This window comes from Pseudophryne corroboree, chromosome 1, assembly GCF_028390025.1.
Source record: "Pseudophryne corroboree isolate aPseCor3 chromosome 1, aPseCor3.hap2, whole genome shotgun sequence".
In the NCBI taxonomy this organism is placed as follows: domain Eukaryota; kingdom Metazoa; phylum Chordata; class Amphibia; order Anura; family Myobatrachidae; genus Pseudophryne; species Pseudophryne corroboree.
This window is the reverse complement of record NC_086444.1, coordinates 721,239,722-721,255,645: the sequence shown is the minus strand read 5'-3', so window position 1 is coordinate 721,255,645 and position 15,924 is coordinate 721,239,722. Positions and strand designations below refer to the sequence as shown.

General features: G+C 48.0%; 1 protein-coding gene and 1 long non-coding RNA gene across 2 annotated transcripts in view; one reads left to right on the top strand and one right to left on the bottom strand.

Moving 5' to 3' along the window:
• Positions 1–13,743, bottom strand: part of LOC134909183 (uncharacterized) — a 122,456-nt gene extending 108,713 nt beyond the window's left edge. Inside the window, exon 1 of the long non-coding RNA XR_010175863.1 lies at positions 13,662–13,743. This is a non-coding gene — a long non-coding RNA (uncharacterized LOC134909183). The remainder of the gene's footprint in view (positions 1–13,661) is intronic.
• Positions 13,744–13,967: 224 nt separating this feature from the next.
• LOC134909176 (cytochrome b-c1 complex subunit 10) overlaps positions 13,968–15,924 on the top strand; it is a 72,348-nt gene continuing 70,391 nt past the window's right edge. Inside the window, exon 1 of the mRNA XM_063915747.1 lies at positions 13,968–14,086. Within this exon, the coding sequence (XP_063771817.1) occupies positions 14,034–14,086 (53 nt within the window). The 5' untranslated portion in view covers positions 13,968–14,033. The remainder of the gene's footprint in view (positions 14,087–15,924) is intronic.

The window sequence follows — 15,924 nt, the reverse complement described above, 5'->3', positions numbered from 1 at the left end:
TGGGTTCCTCCTAATGCAAGACAATGCTAGACCTCATGTGTCTGGAGTGTGTCAGCACTTCCTGCAAGACGAAGGCATTGATGCTATGGACTGGCCCGCCCGTTCCCCAGACCTGAATCCAATTGAGCACATTTGGGACATCATGTCTCGCTCCATCCACCAACACCACGTTGCACCACAGACTGTCCAGGAGTTGGCGGATGCTTTAGTCCAGGTCTGGGAGGAGATCCCTCAGGAGACCATCCGCCACCTCATCAGGAGCATGCCCCGGCGTTGTAGGGAGGTCATACAGGCACGTGGAGGCCACACACACTACTGAGCCTCATTTTGACTTGTTTTAAGGACATTACATCAAAGTTGGATCATCCTGTAGTGTGTTTTTTCACTTTAATTTTGAGTGTGACTCCAAATCCAGACCTCCATGGGTTAATAAATTTCATTTCTATTGATAATGTTTGTGTAATTTTGTTGTCAGCACATTCAACTATGTAAAGAACAAAGTATTTAATAAGAATATTTCATTCATTCAGATCTAGGATGTGTTATTTTAGTGTTCCCCACCCCCTCTCTGGAAACCCCTGATCACAAATTCTGCGTTTGCCCCTGGCACCCCTACTATAATATCTGATACCAATTCCCCATTGTTTGTTAATACTAGGTCTAAGATTGCATTGTACCTGGTAGGTTCCTCAAATAGTTGAACTAAGTAGTTATCATTAAGTGTGTTTATAAACATATTACCCCTAGCAGTGTCACATGAATCATTTTTCCAGTTTATCTCGGGATAGTTAAAATCTCCCATCATTACTACATCCTGCTGCTCTTTCATTTGCTTCAGTAACAATTCCTCATCAGATACATTAATACCAGGCGGCCTGTAGCATACACCCAATACTAACTTTTTTATTTCCTTTTCGCCGAATGCAATTTCTACCCATAACAACTCGACAGTGTCTACAGTCCCCGCCTGCATATCTTCCCGTATATCAGATTTTAAAAATGGTTTTACGTAAAGACACACCCCTCCACCCCTTTTATTTAGTCTGTCTCTCCTAAAGAGCGTATAGCCCTCTAGATTGACTATCCAATCACTTTCTTTAGAGGTGGTCGGGGGAAATCCTGAAAACCTACACCCACAGGTTCCCAGGAACAGAAACCTGGTTCTGCTTCCTCAAAATCCTCGGCATGACGGTGGACCTCCCAGCCTGGAAATCGGACAGGTGGGAGCAAGACTAAGAAATTTCAGTCATGTCTGGGCGTCCTCATGCCTGGATCCCTGGGTACAGGATATTGTTACCCAGGGGTACAGGCTGGAGTTTCAAGAACTCTCACCTCACAAATTTTTAAAATCAGGCTTGCCAGCTTCACTGACAGAAAGTGCTTTTCTACAGGAAGCCATTCAAAAATTACTAAGGTCAAATGTAATTGTTCCAGTTCCACCTCACCTACAACACAAAGGTTATTATGCAAACCTGTTAGTGGTACCGAAACCGGATGGTTCGGTAAGACCAATATTAAACCTAAAGTCATTGAACCCCTGCTTGAGGGAATTCAAATTCAAGATGGAGTCCCTGAGAGCGGTGATCTCAGGTCTGGAAGAGGGGGAATTCTTGGTATCCCTGGATATCAAGTATGCATACCTTCATATTCCGATCTGGCCGTCTCACCAGGCTTATCTCAGATTTGCGTTGCTGGACTGTCACTATCAGTTCAAGGCGCTGCCGCTTGGCCTCTCCACGACACCAAGAGTGTTCACCAAGGTAATGGCGGAGGTGATGCTACTCCTTCGCAAGCAGGGCGTGAACATAATTCCTTACTTGGACAATCTGCTGATAAAAGTGTCTTCCAGGGAGAAGCTGTTGCAGAGCATTGCTCTCTCAACTCAACTACTCCAGGATCATGGTTGGATCCTGAATCTTCCAAAGTCGCATCTGGAGCCGACAAAGAGACTGTCCTTCCTCGGGATGATCCTCGACATGGAAGTACAGAGGGTGTTTCTGCCGGAGGAGAAAGCGTTGGTGATACAAACAATGGTCCGGGATGTCCTGAAGCCAGCCCGGGTATCGGTTCATCAGTGCATTTGCCTTCTGGGGAAGATGGTTGCCTCCTACAAGGCTCTACAGTACGGAAGATTTCATGCACGGTCTTTCCAGCTGGATCTCCTGGACAAATGGTCGGGATCTCATCTTCACATGTACCAGAGGATATGTCTGTCACCTATAGCCAGAATATCGCTCCTCTGGTGGCTGCAAACTTCTCACCTACTAGAGGGCTGCAGGTTCGGGATTCAGAATTGGATCCTCCTAACCATGGATGCAAGTCTCAGAGGTTGGGGAGCAGTCACCCAGGGGGAAAACTTCCAAGGAAGGTAGTCAAGTCTGGAATCCATCCTTTCGATAAACATTCTGGAACTAAGGGCCGTGTACAACGGTCTTCTACAAGCGGCACATCTTCTAAAAGATCAGGCCATTCAAGTTCAGTCGGACAATGTAACAACAGTAGGCTACATAAACTGACAAGGCGGAACGAAGAGCAAAGCTGCAATGTCAGAGGTAACAAGAATCATCCTCTGGGCGGAAAAGCAAGCGGTGACACTGTCAGCAATCTTCATTCCGGGAGTAGACAACTGGGAAGCGGACTTCCTCAGCAGACACGATTTCCATTCGGGAGAATGGGGACTCCACCCAGAGGTGTTCGCAGAGGTGACAAGTCTTTGGGGCGTACCTCAAATAGACATGATGGCCTCACGCCTCAACAAGAAGCTTTGGAGGTATTGTTCCAGGTCGAGGGATCCACAGGCAGTGGCGGTGGATGCCCTGGTAACTCCGTGGGTGTCCAAGTCAGTGTATGTGTTCCCTCCACTTCCACTCATCCCAAGGATTCTCAAAATAATCAAAAGAACAAGAGTTCAGGCAATCCTCATTGCTCCGGACTGGCCAAGAAAGGCTTGGTACGCGGATCTTCTGGAATTACTACTAGAAGATCCGAGGCCTCTTCCTCTTCGAGAGGACCTTTTGCAACAGGGGCCGTTCGCTTATCAAGACTTACCATGGCTACATTTGACGGCATGGAGGTTGAACGCCAGATCTTAGCTCGGAAGGGCATTCCGAACATAGTTATTCCTACCCTGATACAGGCTAGGAAAGGAGCAACGTCTAAACATTACCATCGGATTTGGAAAAGGTACGTGTCTTGGTGCGAATCCAAGAAGTTTCCTATGGTGGAGTTTCAACTTGGACGGTTTCTCCTCTTCCTGCAAGCAGGGGTGGATGTGGGCCTGCGCCTAGGCTCTATAAAAGTCCAGATTTTGGCCTTGTCCATTTTCTTCCAGAAACAATTGGCTGCCCTCCCTGAGGTTCAGACTTTCTTGAAAGGGGTTCTGCACATCCAACCTCCCTTTGTGCCTCTTACGGCACCTTGGGACCATAACGTGGTACTGCAGTTCCTGCAATCGGATTGGTTCGAGCCTTTGCAGGAGGTTGAGGGCAAGTTTCTTACTTGGAAGACTTTCACACTGTTGGCATTGGCATTTGCTAGACTTGTGTCGGAATTCGGGGCATTGCCCTACAAGAGCCCCTACTTGATTTTCAATGAAGATAGAGCTGAGCTCGGGATGCGTCAGCAATTTCTCCTGATGGTTGTGTCGGCTTTTCATATCAACCAACCTATTGTGGTGCCAGTGGCTAGTGACTCCTCAGTTACTTCAAAGTCCTTGGATGTTGTGAGTGCTTTGAAGATTTATGTGAAGAGAACTTCTCTTCACCGAAAGTCGGACGCTTTATTTGTCCTTTATGATCCCAACAAGGTTGGGTGGCCTGCTTCTAAGCAGACGATATCTCGCTGGGTCAGGTTTACTATCCAGCAAGCTTATTCTACGGCAGGATTGCCGTGTCCGAAATCTGTACAGGCCCACTCTACTCGTAAAGTGGGTTCTTCCTGGGCGGCTGCCCGGGGTGTCTAAGCTTTACAACTTTGCCGAGCAGCAACTTGGTCAGGGTCGAACACGTTTGCTAAGTTCTACAAGTTTGATACTTTGGACTCTGAGGACCTAAAGTTTTGTCAGTCAGTTCTGCAGGAGCCTCCGGGCTCTCCCTCCCGTACTGGGAGCTTTGGTACATCCCCATGGTACTAATGTGGACCCCAGCATCCTCTAGGACGTAAAAGAAAATGAGATTTTAATTACTACCGGCAGGGCCGTTTCTTGGGGCAGGCGAGCAGTGCAACCGCACTGGGCGCCCGTCGCGGCACTAACTGTGGCTCCCTGCTTCCCCCTCCTATTTCTCCCCGAGTAACCCGCTCGGGGGGCGGAGTTTCACGTCACGACTCAACCACATCACTCCGCGAAACTCCACCCCCCCCCCGAGCGGAGTACAGAGGGGGATCCAAGTTAGGAAGAGGGAAAGGCCGGCGCGAGGAGCGACTGGTGAGGCCGAAGAGCGGTAATCGCCTCTGTAAGTATTCTCTCTCTCTCTCTCTCTGTGTAAAATGGGGACACCTGCCGTAATGTGTGAAATGGGGACTCTTGCCTGCCGTAGTGTGGGGATTTAATGTATCAAGGGCATTGCGGTGTGTGGCATAATATGGTGCAGGGGGCATTACTGTGTGGGGCTTAATATGGTAGAATTTTTTTTTCCTGTGGTGGTCGTGATCTGTTGGAGCAGGGTCAAAAATTGGACTGTGAGGTAGTCTTTTGAGACGAGGCCACACCCATTTAGATGAGGCCACGCCCCCTTTTCGGGTGTGCGCACAAGTTTTTTTTTTTTCATCTAGGTGTGGGGGTGGGGATTTTTTTATGTCAATGGGGGGGCGCATTTTTTAAATCTCGCACTGGGAGCCAAATTGGATAGAAACAGCCCTGCCTACCGGTAAATCCTTTTCTCGTAGTCCGTAGAGGATGCTGGGCGCTCGCCCAGCGCTTCGTTTTCCTGCAGTTGTTATCAGTACTGCCTTGTTCCTTGGTTAAGTACTGCAGTGTTACTTGGTTAAGTAATGTTGTTCAGTCGTTGCTGACTTGATTCAAGCTGGTTAGCTTGGTTTTGTGTTATGTGTGAGCTGGTGTGAATCTCACCACTATCTGTGTATTTCCTTCTCTCGAAGTATGTCCGTCTCCTTGGGCACAGTTTCTAGACTGGTAGTCTGGTAGGAGGAGCATAGAGGGAGGAGCCAGCCCACACTATTAAACTCTTAAAGTGCCCATGGCTCCTATACCCCATGATACTAATGTGGACCCCAGCTTCCTTCTACGGACTACGAGAAAAGGATTTACCGGTAGGTAATTAAAATTCTATTTTTAATCACTAACACACCTTTTTAGTAGTGCATTTGTTTATTTAACCTGTTGAAGCTTGATATTGATTAGGCACACAATCTAGTTTTAAGGCACTAAATGCCTGTAATTTATCCAAGTGCCGACTATTATATTCCTATTTATATAGATACACTGTTTCATTTAGATTGTTTGTTCGTAAAATCTAATACATAAAAATGAAAATCTGTAATTCTGTCCTTCTGTCTTTCTATACAAATCCACAGTTTTCAAGCGAAGATCGTGAAATTTCACATACAAGCGTATTAAAACATGGTGGAGGCAACTAAAACAATTTGAAATCCGTACCACTCCTAGGGGGGCAGGCAGCAGCACAGAGTAAATCAGGAGACAGCATAACTCCGGAATTGCTGGAGCAATGTACTAAAAAATTGGTACACATATGCCTTACAATCTGGCAACAAACACTGTGGGAGGAAGACACCCCTAGCACCCTTAGGGGTGAAGCAGCAGCACTGAGTATTTCAGCAGACAGCATAACACTGGAATGCCTGTATCAATTTACAACAAACTTGGTATACATATGACTTACACTCTGGACACAAACACTATGGGGATTAGACACCCCGTGCACCCCTAAGGGTGGGACAGCAGCACAGAGTATGTCAGCAGCCAGCCAAACTGTGGAAGGCCTGGAGCAATTTACACCAAACTTGGTACACATCTGACTTAAAATCTTGGAACAAACTCTGTGGGGGTTAGACACCCCTAGCACCCCTAGGGGTGGGACAGCAGCAGAGAGTATTTCAGGAGACAGCAAAACTATGGAAGGCCTGGAGCAATTTACACCAAACTTGGTACACATCTCACTTACAATCTGGGAACAAACTCTGTGGGGGTTAGACACCCCTAGGGGTGGGACAGTGGCACAGAGTATTTCAGGAGACAGCATAAATCCCGAATGGCTAGACCAATTTACAACAAACTGGGTATACATGTGACTTACACTCGGGAAACAAACAATGTGGGGGTCAGACACCCCTAGCACCCCTAGGGGTGGGACAGCAGCACAGAGTATGTCAGCAGACAGCATAACTGTGGAAGGCCTGGAGCAATTTACACAAAACTTGGTACACATCTGACTTACAATCTGGGATCAAACACTGTGGGGGTTAGACACCCCTACCACCCCTAGGGGTGGGACAGCAGCACAGAGAATTTCAGGAGACAGCATAACTCACAAATGCCTAGACCAATTTACAACAAACTTGGTACACATAAGACTTACAAGCTGGGAACAAACACTGTGGGGGTAAGACACCCCTAGCACACCTAGTGGTTGAGGCTGCAGCACAGAGTATTTCAGCAGACAGCATAACTCTGGAATGCCTGGAGCAATTTACACCTAACTTGCTACACATATTACTTACACTCTAGGAACAATGGGGGTCATTCCGAGTTGTTCGCTCGTTATTTTTTTCTCGCAACGGAGCGATTAGTCGCTAATGCGCATGCGCAATGTCCGCAGTGCGACTGCGCCAAGTAAATTTGGTATGCAGTTAGGAATTTTACTCACGGCATTACAAGGTTTTTTCTTCGTTCTGGTGATCGTAATGTAATTGACAGGAAGTGGGTGTTTCTGGGCGGAAACTGGCCGTTTTATGGGAGTGTGTGAAAAAACGCTACAGTTTCTGGGAAAAACGCGGGAGTGGCTGGAGAAACGGAGGAGTGTCTGGGCGAACGCTGGGTGTGTTTGTGACGTCAAACCAGGAACGACAAGCACTGAACTGATCGCACTGGAAGAGTAAGTCTCGAGCTACTCAGAAACTGCACAGAGAAGTCTTTTCGCAATATTGCGAATCTTTCGTTCGCAATTTTGATAAGCTAAGATTCACTCCCAGTAGGCGTCGGCTTAGCGTGTGCAAAGCTGCTAAAAGCAGCTTGCGAGCGAACAACTCGGAATGAGGGCCAATAACTGTGGGGGTAACACACCACTAGCACCTCTAGGGGTGGGCCAGCAGCAAAGACTATCAGGACATGCATGATAATAAGAATTTACTTACCGATAATTCTATTTCTCGTAGTCCGTAGTGGATGCTGGGGACTCCGTCAGGACCATGGGGAATAGCGGCTCCGCAGAAGACAGGGCACAAAAATAAAGCTTTAGGATTAGGTGGTGTGTACTGGCTCCTCCCCTATGACCCTCCTCCAAGCCTCAGTTAGGATACTGTGCCCGGACGAGCGTACACAATAAGGAAGGATATTGAATCCCGGGTAAGACTCATACCAGCCACACCAATCACATCGTATAACTTGTGATCTGAACCCAGTTAACAGTATGACAAACGTAGGAGCCTCTGAACAGACGGCTCACAACAATAACAACCCGAATTTGTTTGTAACAATAACTATGTACAAGTATTGCAGACAATCCGCACTTGGGATGGGCGCCCAGCATCCACTACGGACTACGAGAAATAGAATTATCGGTAAGTAAATTCTTATTTTCTCTAACGTCCTAAGTGGATGCTGGGGACTCCGTCAGGACCATGGGGATTATACCAAAGCTCCCAAACGGGCGGGAGAGTGCGGATGACTCTGCAGCACCGAATGAGAGAACTCAAGGTCCTCCTCAGCCAGGGTATCAAATTTGTAGAATTTTGCAAACGTGTTTGCCCCTGACCAAGTAGCAGCTCGGCAGAGTTGTAATGCCGAGACCCCCCGGGCAGCCGCCCAGGATGAGCCCACTTTCCTTGTGGAATGGGCCTTGACAGATTTAGGTTGTGGCAAGCCTGCCACAGAATGTGCAAGTTGAATTGTGCTACAAATCCAACGAGCAATCGTCTGCTTAGACGCAGGAGCACCCATCTTGTTGGGTGCATACAATATAAACAGTGAGTCAGACTTTCTGACTCCCGCCGTTCTTGAAATATATATTTTCAATGCCCGGACCACGTCCAACAACTTGGAATCCTCCAAATCGTTAGTAGCCGCAGGCACCACAATAGGCTGGTTCAGGTGAAACGCTGACACCACCTTAGGCAGAAAATGAGGACGCGTCCGCAGTTCTGCCCTGTCCGTATGGAAAATCAGATATGGGCTCTTATATGATAAAGCCGCCAATTCTGATACCCTCCTGGCTGAAGCCAGGGCCAGTAGCATGGTTACTTTCCATGTAAGATACTTCAACTCCACCGATTTGAGCGGCTCAAACCAATGGGATTTGAGAAAATCCAAGACTACATTAAGATCCCACGGTGCCACTGGGGGCACAACCGGGGGCTGTATATGTAGTACTCCTTTTACAAAAGTCTGGACTTCAGGAACTGAAGCCAATTCTTTCTGGAAGAAAATCGACAGGGCCGAAATTTGAACCTTAATGGACCCCAATTTGAGGCCCATAGACAATCCTGTTTGCAGGAAATGTAGGAATCGACCCAGTTGAAATTCCTCCGTGGGGGCCTTCCTGGCCTCACACCACGCAACATATTTTCTCCAAATGCGGTGATAATGTTGTGCAGTCACCTCCTTCCTGGCTTTTACCAGTGTAGGAATGACCTCTTCCGGAATGCCTTTTTCCCTTAGAATTCGGCGTTCAACCGCCATGCCGTCAAAGGCAGCCGCGGTAAGTCTTGGAATAGACACGGTCCCTGCTGAAGCAGGTCCCGTCTTAGAGGTAGAGGCCACGGATCCTCCGTGAGCATCTCTTGAAGTTCCGGGTACCAAGTTCTTCTTGGCCAATCCGGAGCCACTAGTATCGTTCTTACTCCCTTTTGCCGTATAATTCTCAGTACTTTTGGTATGAGAGGCAGAGGAGGGAACACATACACTGACTGGAACACCCACGGTGTTACCAGAGCGTCCACAGCAATTGCCTGAGGGTCTCTTGACCTGGCGCAATACCTGTCCAGTTTTTTGTTGAGGCGGGACGCCATCATATCCACCATTGGTTTTTCCCAACGGTTCACAATCATGTGGAAGACTTCTGGATGAAGTCCCCACTCTCCCGGGTGTAGATCGTGTATGCTGAGGAAGTCTGCTTCCCAGTTGTCCACTCCCGGAATGAATACTGCTGACAGTGCTATCACATGATCTTCCGCCCAGCGAAGAATCCTTGCAGCTTCTGCCATTGCTGTCCTGCTTCTTGTGCCGCCCTGTCTGTTTACGTGGGCGACTGCCGTGATGTTGTCCGACTGGATCAACACCGGCTGACCCTGAAGCAGGGGTTTTGCCAGACTTAGAGCATTGTAAATCGCTCTTAGCTCCAGTATATTTATGTGAAGAGACATCTCCAGGCTTGACCATACTCCCTGGAAGTTTCTTCCCTGTGTGACCGCTCCCCAGCCTCTCAGACTGGCATCCGTGGTCACCAGGACCCAGTCCTGTATGCCGAATCTGCGGCCCTCTAACAGATGAGCACTCTGCAACCACCACAGAAGAGACACCCTTGTCCGTGGCGATAAGGTTATCCGCTGATGCATCTGCAGATGTGATCCGGACCATTTGTCCAGCAGATCCCACTGAAAAGTTCGTGCGTGGAATCTGCCGAATGGAATCGCTTCGTAAGAAGCCACCATCTTTCCCAGGACTCTTGTGCATTGATGCACAGACACTTTCCCTGGTTTTAGGAGGTTCCTGACAAGTTCGGATAACTCCCTGGCTTTCTCCTCCGGAAGAAACACCTTTTTCTGAACCGTGTCCAGAATCATTCCCAGGAACAGCAGACGTGTCGTCGGGGTCAACTGAGATTTTGGAAAATTCAGAATCCACCCGTGTTGTTGCAGCACTAGTTTGGTTAGTGCTACTCCGTCCTCCAGCTGTTCTCTGGACCTTGCCCTTATCAGGAGATCGTCCAAGTAAGGGATAATTAATACGCCTCTTCTTCGCAGAAGAATCATCATTTCGGCCATTACCTTGGTAAAGACCCGAGGTGCCGTGGACAATCCAAACGGCAGCGTCTGAAACTGATAATGACAGTTTTGCACCACGAACCTGAGGTACCCTTGATGTGAAGGGCAAATTGGGACATGCAGGTAAGCATCCTTTATGTCCAGGGACACCATAAAGTCCCCTTCTTCCAGATTCGCTATCACTGCTCTGAGTGACTCCATCTTGAACTTGAATTTTTGTATGTACAGGTTCAAAGATTTCAGATTTAGAATAGGTCTTACCGAGCCGTCCGGCTTCGGTACCACAAATAGCATGGAGTAATACCCCTTTCCCTGTTGCAGGAGGGGTACCTTGACTATCACCTGCTGAGAAAACAGCTTGTGAATGGCTTCCAATACCGTCGCCCTGTCTGAGGGAGACGTTGGCAAAGCAGACTTTAGGAACCTGCGAGGGGGAGACTTCTCGAATTTCAACCTGTAACCCTGAGATACTACCTGCAGGATCCAGGGGTCTACCTGTGAGCAAGCCCACTGTGCGCTGAAATTCTTGAGTCGACCCCCCACCGCTCCTGAGTCCGCTTGTAAGGCCCCAGCGTCATGCTGAGGGCTTTGCAGAACCCTGAGAGGGCTTCTGTTCCTGGGCAGGGGCTGCTTGCTGCCCTCTCTTACCCCTTCCTCTGCCCCGAGGCAGATATGACTGTCCTTTTGTCCGCTTGTTCTTATAGGACCGAAAGGACTGCGGCTGAAAAGACGGTGAGGTAAAGGGCGCTTTACAGCCCCCGACGGTGTCTGAGACGCCTGGGCAGGTACTAACTGGTTTGCCGGCCGTCTCATGTCGTCAACTCGGACGGGCACAAAAACCTAACTGAGGCTTGGAGGAGGGTCATAGGGGGAGGAGCCAGTACACACCACCTAATCCTAAAGCTTTATTTTTGTGCCCTGTCTCCTGCGGAGCCGCTATTCCCCATGGTCCTGACGGAGTCCCCAGCATCCACTTAGGACGTTAGAGAAATGTCATTGATCACGGGGCTGCATGTGACAGGGGCAGTGACATTATGTGAGGAGGGGAATGGAGGTAGCACAAACCCACACACTGAGAGTTATATAGTGGAAGTAGCACGGTCCCCCAGCAGCACATTGGGTTTTCATTTTATTGATGTGTATAACATTTTACATGCTTTTTTATTCTATGTTATTTATACTATGTGTTTCATATTTAAATTAATTTTTGCAAACATTCCTAAAATCCCGGACAACGCCAGCTAGTATTTTATAAATATGGTACATCATTTTATTTTCATAAACATTGCTTGGTGCCGCGAGGAAGGGTGTGTGTTTGGGATTGGGGGGGTGGATCTCCAGTAATCGATGACGCATGAGGTGGCAACCCTAGGCAGGATGTAGGGGGAGGTAATGTGACCTGCAGTCTTCTGACCGCCGGTCACATAACTACATCCCATTTACACACATCATGCAGCACTTTATAGAGAAGATGTATTCAGTCGCTGCCCCAGCAGAGCTTACATTCCATCTATCTTCCCTACTACATAGACTAACATACACACACTCTAGGGTTATTGTTGTTCCTTCAGAAGCCAATTAACCTGCAATTACAGTTGTGGGAGGAAAGTAGAGCACTCAGTGAAAGACTGTGCAGACAAGAGAACATGCAAACTCCACACTGATATGGCCCAAGTCAAATGAACCCATGGGGGGGGATTAAAATGTTATCGCATCCCAGATCTCCCATCTAAAGTGACGGGAGATCACGGGGCGATATTCAAATGTCCCCACTTATCGCGCTGATCGTGCCCATTACACTCGCGTATAGGCACGCAAAGCACCTAAACCCGACTAAAGTAATGAGCGTGAAAAGACCCATTAGGGCGCCTAAACGGGTCTCTTTACGCGCATTTCAGTGGAGGTAGCGAGCTGAAATTAACTTGTCCTGCCTGTCGGCAGCAACATTAGAATAGCTGCCGGTGGGCGGAACATTTGAATCCAGCCCTGAGTCAGAAAAGCTAACCATTGTGCAACAGTCAACATATCACATAAACTAAGGGACACTTTCTCCTGTTTAGAATATGTATCTAAAACTGGGTACACAGTATACGATGTGTACCCAGCCCAACATCGGCAAGGACGCTGGCATCGGCTAGGCCATACACACTTTCTGATGCAGTGAGCGATGGTGGGTGCCATGCTGCATTCGGCAGCATCACCCTTGCTAGCGACATCCCCCATCGGCCCTGCATGTAGGGCTGATGGCGGTTGTCACTGACAACCTGCAGGAGCATGCACCGTCAGCGACATAGTGGGTACACACTAGACAATGTGCCCAATATGTTGGTCCAATCTGCCTGATTGGACGACATATAGTCTAGTGTGTAATCTTTCATACCTCCTAACATGTGGAAGTTGAATAAATAGAATGTTAAGAAATGTGGCCACATCCTGGAGAATATGACCAAACCCTGATTTAGTGATGAGTACTGGGTGCACCTGTGGCAGGGCAACAAATCCCAGCCTCTTCATACTGACAGTGGACCAGTGGCGGATTTCACCCATGGGCTGTAGGACTGCAGTCCCCCAGGTAAAATTTGCCTCCCCTCTCAGTGTCAGTGAACCCAGATGCAATCCGTGACTGCACTTGCTTCACTGTGACTGGCAGTGACTTCCTACTGGAAGTCCTATCTGCCAGTCACAGACACACAAGGCCATTTGGAAGTGTTTCCTCCCACTGGGACTGCCAAACCGGGCTGCGATAGGCAGAGAGCTGACTTCCTGTAGGAAGCCACTTTCAGCTTTTATGGGCTGCAGCTGATGCGGTCCATACAAGTAGGGGGGAGTTTGTGCGTGCGCAGCCGCACCGCAGTGTCCGTACATGCGCCAATCTCTGTACCTGCTGGATCAATTGCGCAGGCGCTAGAACCGGCGCTCCATGTTTTATCTCCTCTCCGGGCTGGGGGTTGGCGGCAGTCCCCCTACTAAATGTAAGTAAGAGGAGCCACCACTGGAGTGGACTGTTCCTCCAAATCTGAAATGTTGGGGTATGAACTTGGTACTTTCTGTCTAGACCTCCAGCCACTGCAAACTCTTCTGAACTGTAGTCACTGAACATTGTATTCAATATACTTTTTTTTTTATGTATTAGCCAAATAATTTAAAACACAGCATGTAAAATGACAGAGGCTGTTTCGGTATACTTTATCTCCCCCTCCCCCATGGCTAATAACTATAATTCCATTCAAACTCAGTTACATATACACATACTGTAAGATCGCAAGCAGCCATTTGAGGACAGGAAAAGGTCCCTTAGCCCACTTGATTCTAGCATCTACCGTGACGGGATGTTTCATAACATACTGCAGCCTCCATAACTAGTACTGAGTGAATCATTAAGCTGCAGCGTCACCTTCACGTGTATTAGGTCAGGTCACGTAATAGCTCGCCTCTCTCCATTGTGTGTAAATGATGAGACCACTTCTAATTCGGTGCAAACTTACTGTAGCAGCGCAACAGCAGTCGTCATAGCAACGCAAAAAAGCCTAAAAGACAAGTTTATCATGTGGCACGTGATGATGCTGGGGTCCTCGGGTAGGCAGGCGTAGACATTGCCTTCAAGGGACAGGTAATAGTTAAAACAGCTACGGTAACTGAAATGAATATGTGGACAGGTCAGATAAAACAATGTCATAAATAGTTACCATAATATGCAAAGTTCCTACTTACGCAAGAAACTGATGGAAATTAAATAAACTGGCACATGTGAAGACAGCTAACCCATAGGGCCTTAGGGGCCATTTTGTTATTGCAGCAAGTTCCTGGTGGTAAATATCAGCATTAGGTCACATTGAGACGGACGGAGACTTGGAATAATGTTGATCGGCAGAGTGCTGGGTCCTCGCTATCAGCAACTGGCGAAGAATTGGTGAGAAATTAACCCAGATTACCGATCACAAAGTCACTCTCCTGTGGTAGGGGCTCCTGCTGTATATAGCATGCGGGGTTCCCTGTTGTACAGACGAGGCTGAAGTTAGCTTCTTATTCGGCTGCAGCTTCTTATTCACTTCTTATTCGGCTCCAGCTTCTTAGTAACTTCTCATCCGGCTCCAGCTTCTTATTCAGATAATATTATATTAAAATACATTAAATAAGGATAGATCACTAAGATAACATTGCATAAACTTCTATATTGTCCCTTACACCAATTTACATTACATTTTGCATTAAACAAAAATGATTTGTGCATGAAAATGGTGGTAAAGCGGGCACAGACACCAGATTTCATCATTTTGAATAAGAAGCTGTAGATCTGCAAGGGTTAAATAGCGTTGGTCAACAGATTTGACACTTGAAACCCACACAGGGTGGTCACTTACATATCAGCCACTTGCAATTTGCCTTGACCAACAAGCATTTGGGCATGAAAAGGATGGTAAAGCGGGCACAGACACCAGATTTCATCATTTTGAATAAGAAGCTATAGTTCTGCAAGGGTTAAACAGCGTTGGTCAAAAAATTTGACACTTGAAACCCACACAGGGTGGTCACTTGCATATCACCCACTTGTAATTTGCCTTGACCAACAAGCATTTGGGCATGAATATGGGTGGTAAAGCGGGCACAGTCACCAGATTTCATCATTTTGAATAAGAAGCTATAGTTCTGCAAGGTTTGTCTCTTTATGTAGACACTATCCGCAGCACGTACGTGTCACTCCAATTTCTCATACGTCCTAGAGGATGCTGGGGGCACCATTAGAACCATGGGGTATAGATGGGATCAGCAGGAGACATGGGCACTTTAAGACTTTGAAAGGGTGTGAACTGGCTCTTCCCTCTATGCCCCTCCTCCAGACTCCAGTTTTAGAATTGTGCCCAGTGAGACTGGACGCACTAAGGAGAGCTCTACTGAGTTTCTCTGTAAAGACTTTTTGTTAGGTTTTTTATTTTCAGGAAGGCTGCTGGCAACAGTCTCCCTGCTTCGTGGGACTTAGGGGAGAAAAGTATGACCCACTTCCAGTGAGTTCAAGGGCTCTGCTTCTGGCTACAGGACACCATTAGCTCCTGAGGGTTTGAACGCTGGGTACGCTCGGATGCTCGCTCCCACAGCCTGCCGTCACCCCCTTTAAGAACCAGAAGTCAGAAGACTGGTGAGTAAACGAAGAAAAGAAGACTTCTCTTCCGAGACGGCATTTGCAGAGGTACCGCTCAGCAGGCAGACGCTGCGCGCCAAGCTCACACAGCACTGCGGGGCGCCCTGGGCAGCTAAAAACTACCTCATTGAGCCCACTGGCAAGAGGGGACAGTAGTGCTGCGGCACTGTCCCAACCCCCGCCAGTATAAACATGTAGAAAGTGGGACAGAAGCGCGCCATTAGGGGGCGGAGTTTCTTCCTCGCAGCTCACGGCGCCATTTCCTCTCCACAGGCTGGTCCTCCACACACACTGACAAGTACAGGGGTGTTAAACGGAGGGGGGAGGCATAAGTGGTGCAATTTATGTATGTATGTATGTGTGTGTGTGTGTATATATGTGTATATGTATGTGTGTGTGTATATATATATATATATATATATATATATATATTTCTCTATCGTCCTAGTGGATGCTGGGGTTCCTGAAAGGACCATGGGGAATAGCGGCTCCGCAGGAGACAGGGCACAAAAAGTAAAGCTTTTCCAGATCAGGTGGTGTGCACTGGCTCCTCCCCCTATGACCCTCCTCCAGACTCCAGTTAGATTTTTGTGCCCGGCCGAGAAGGGTGC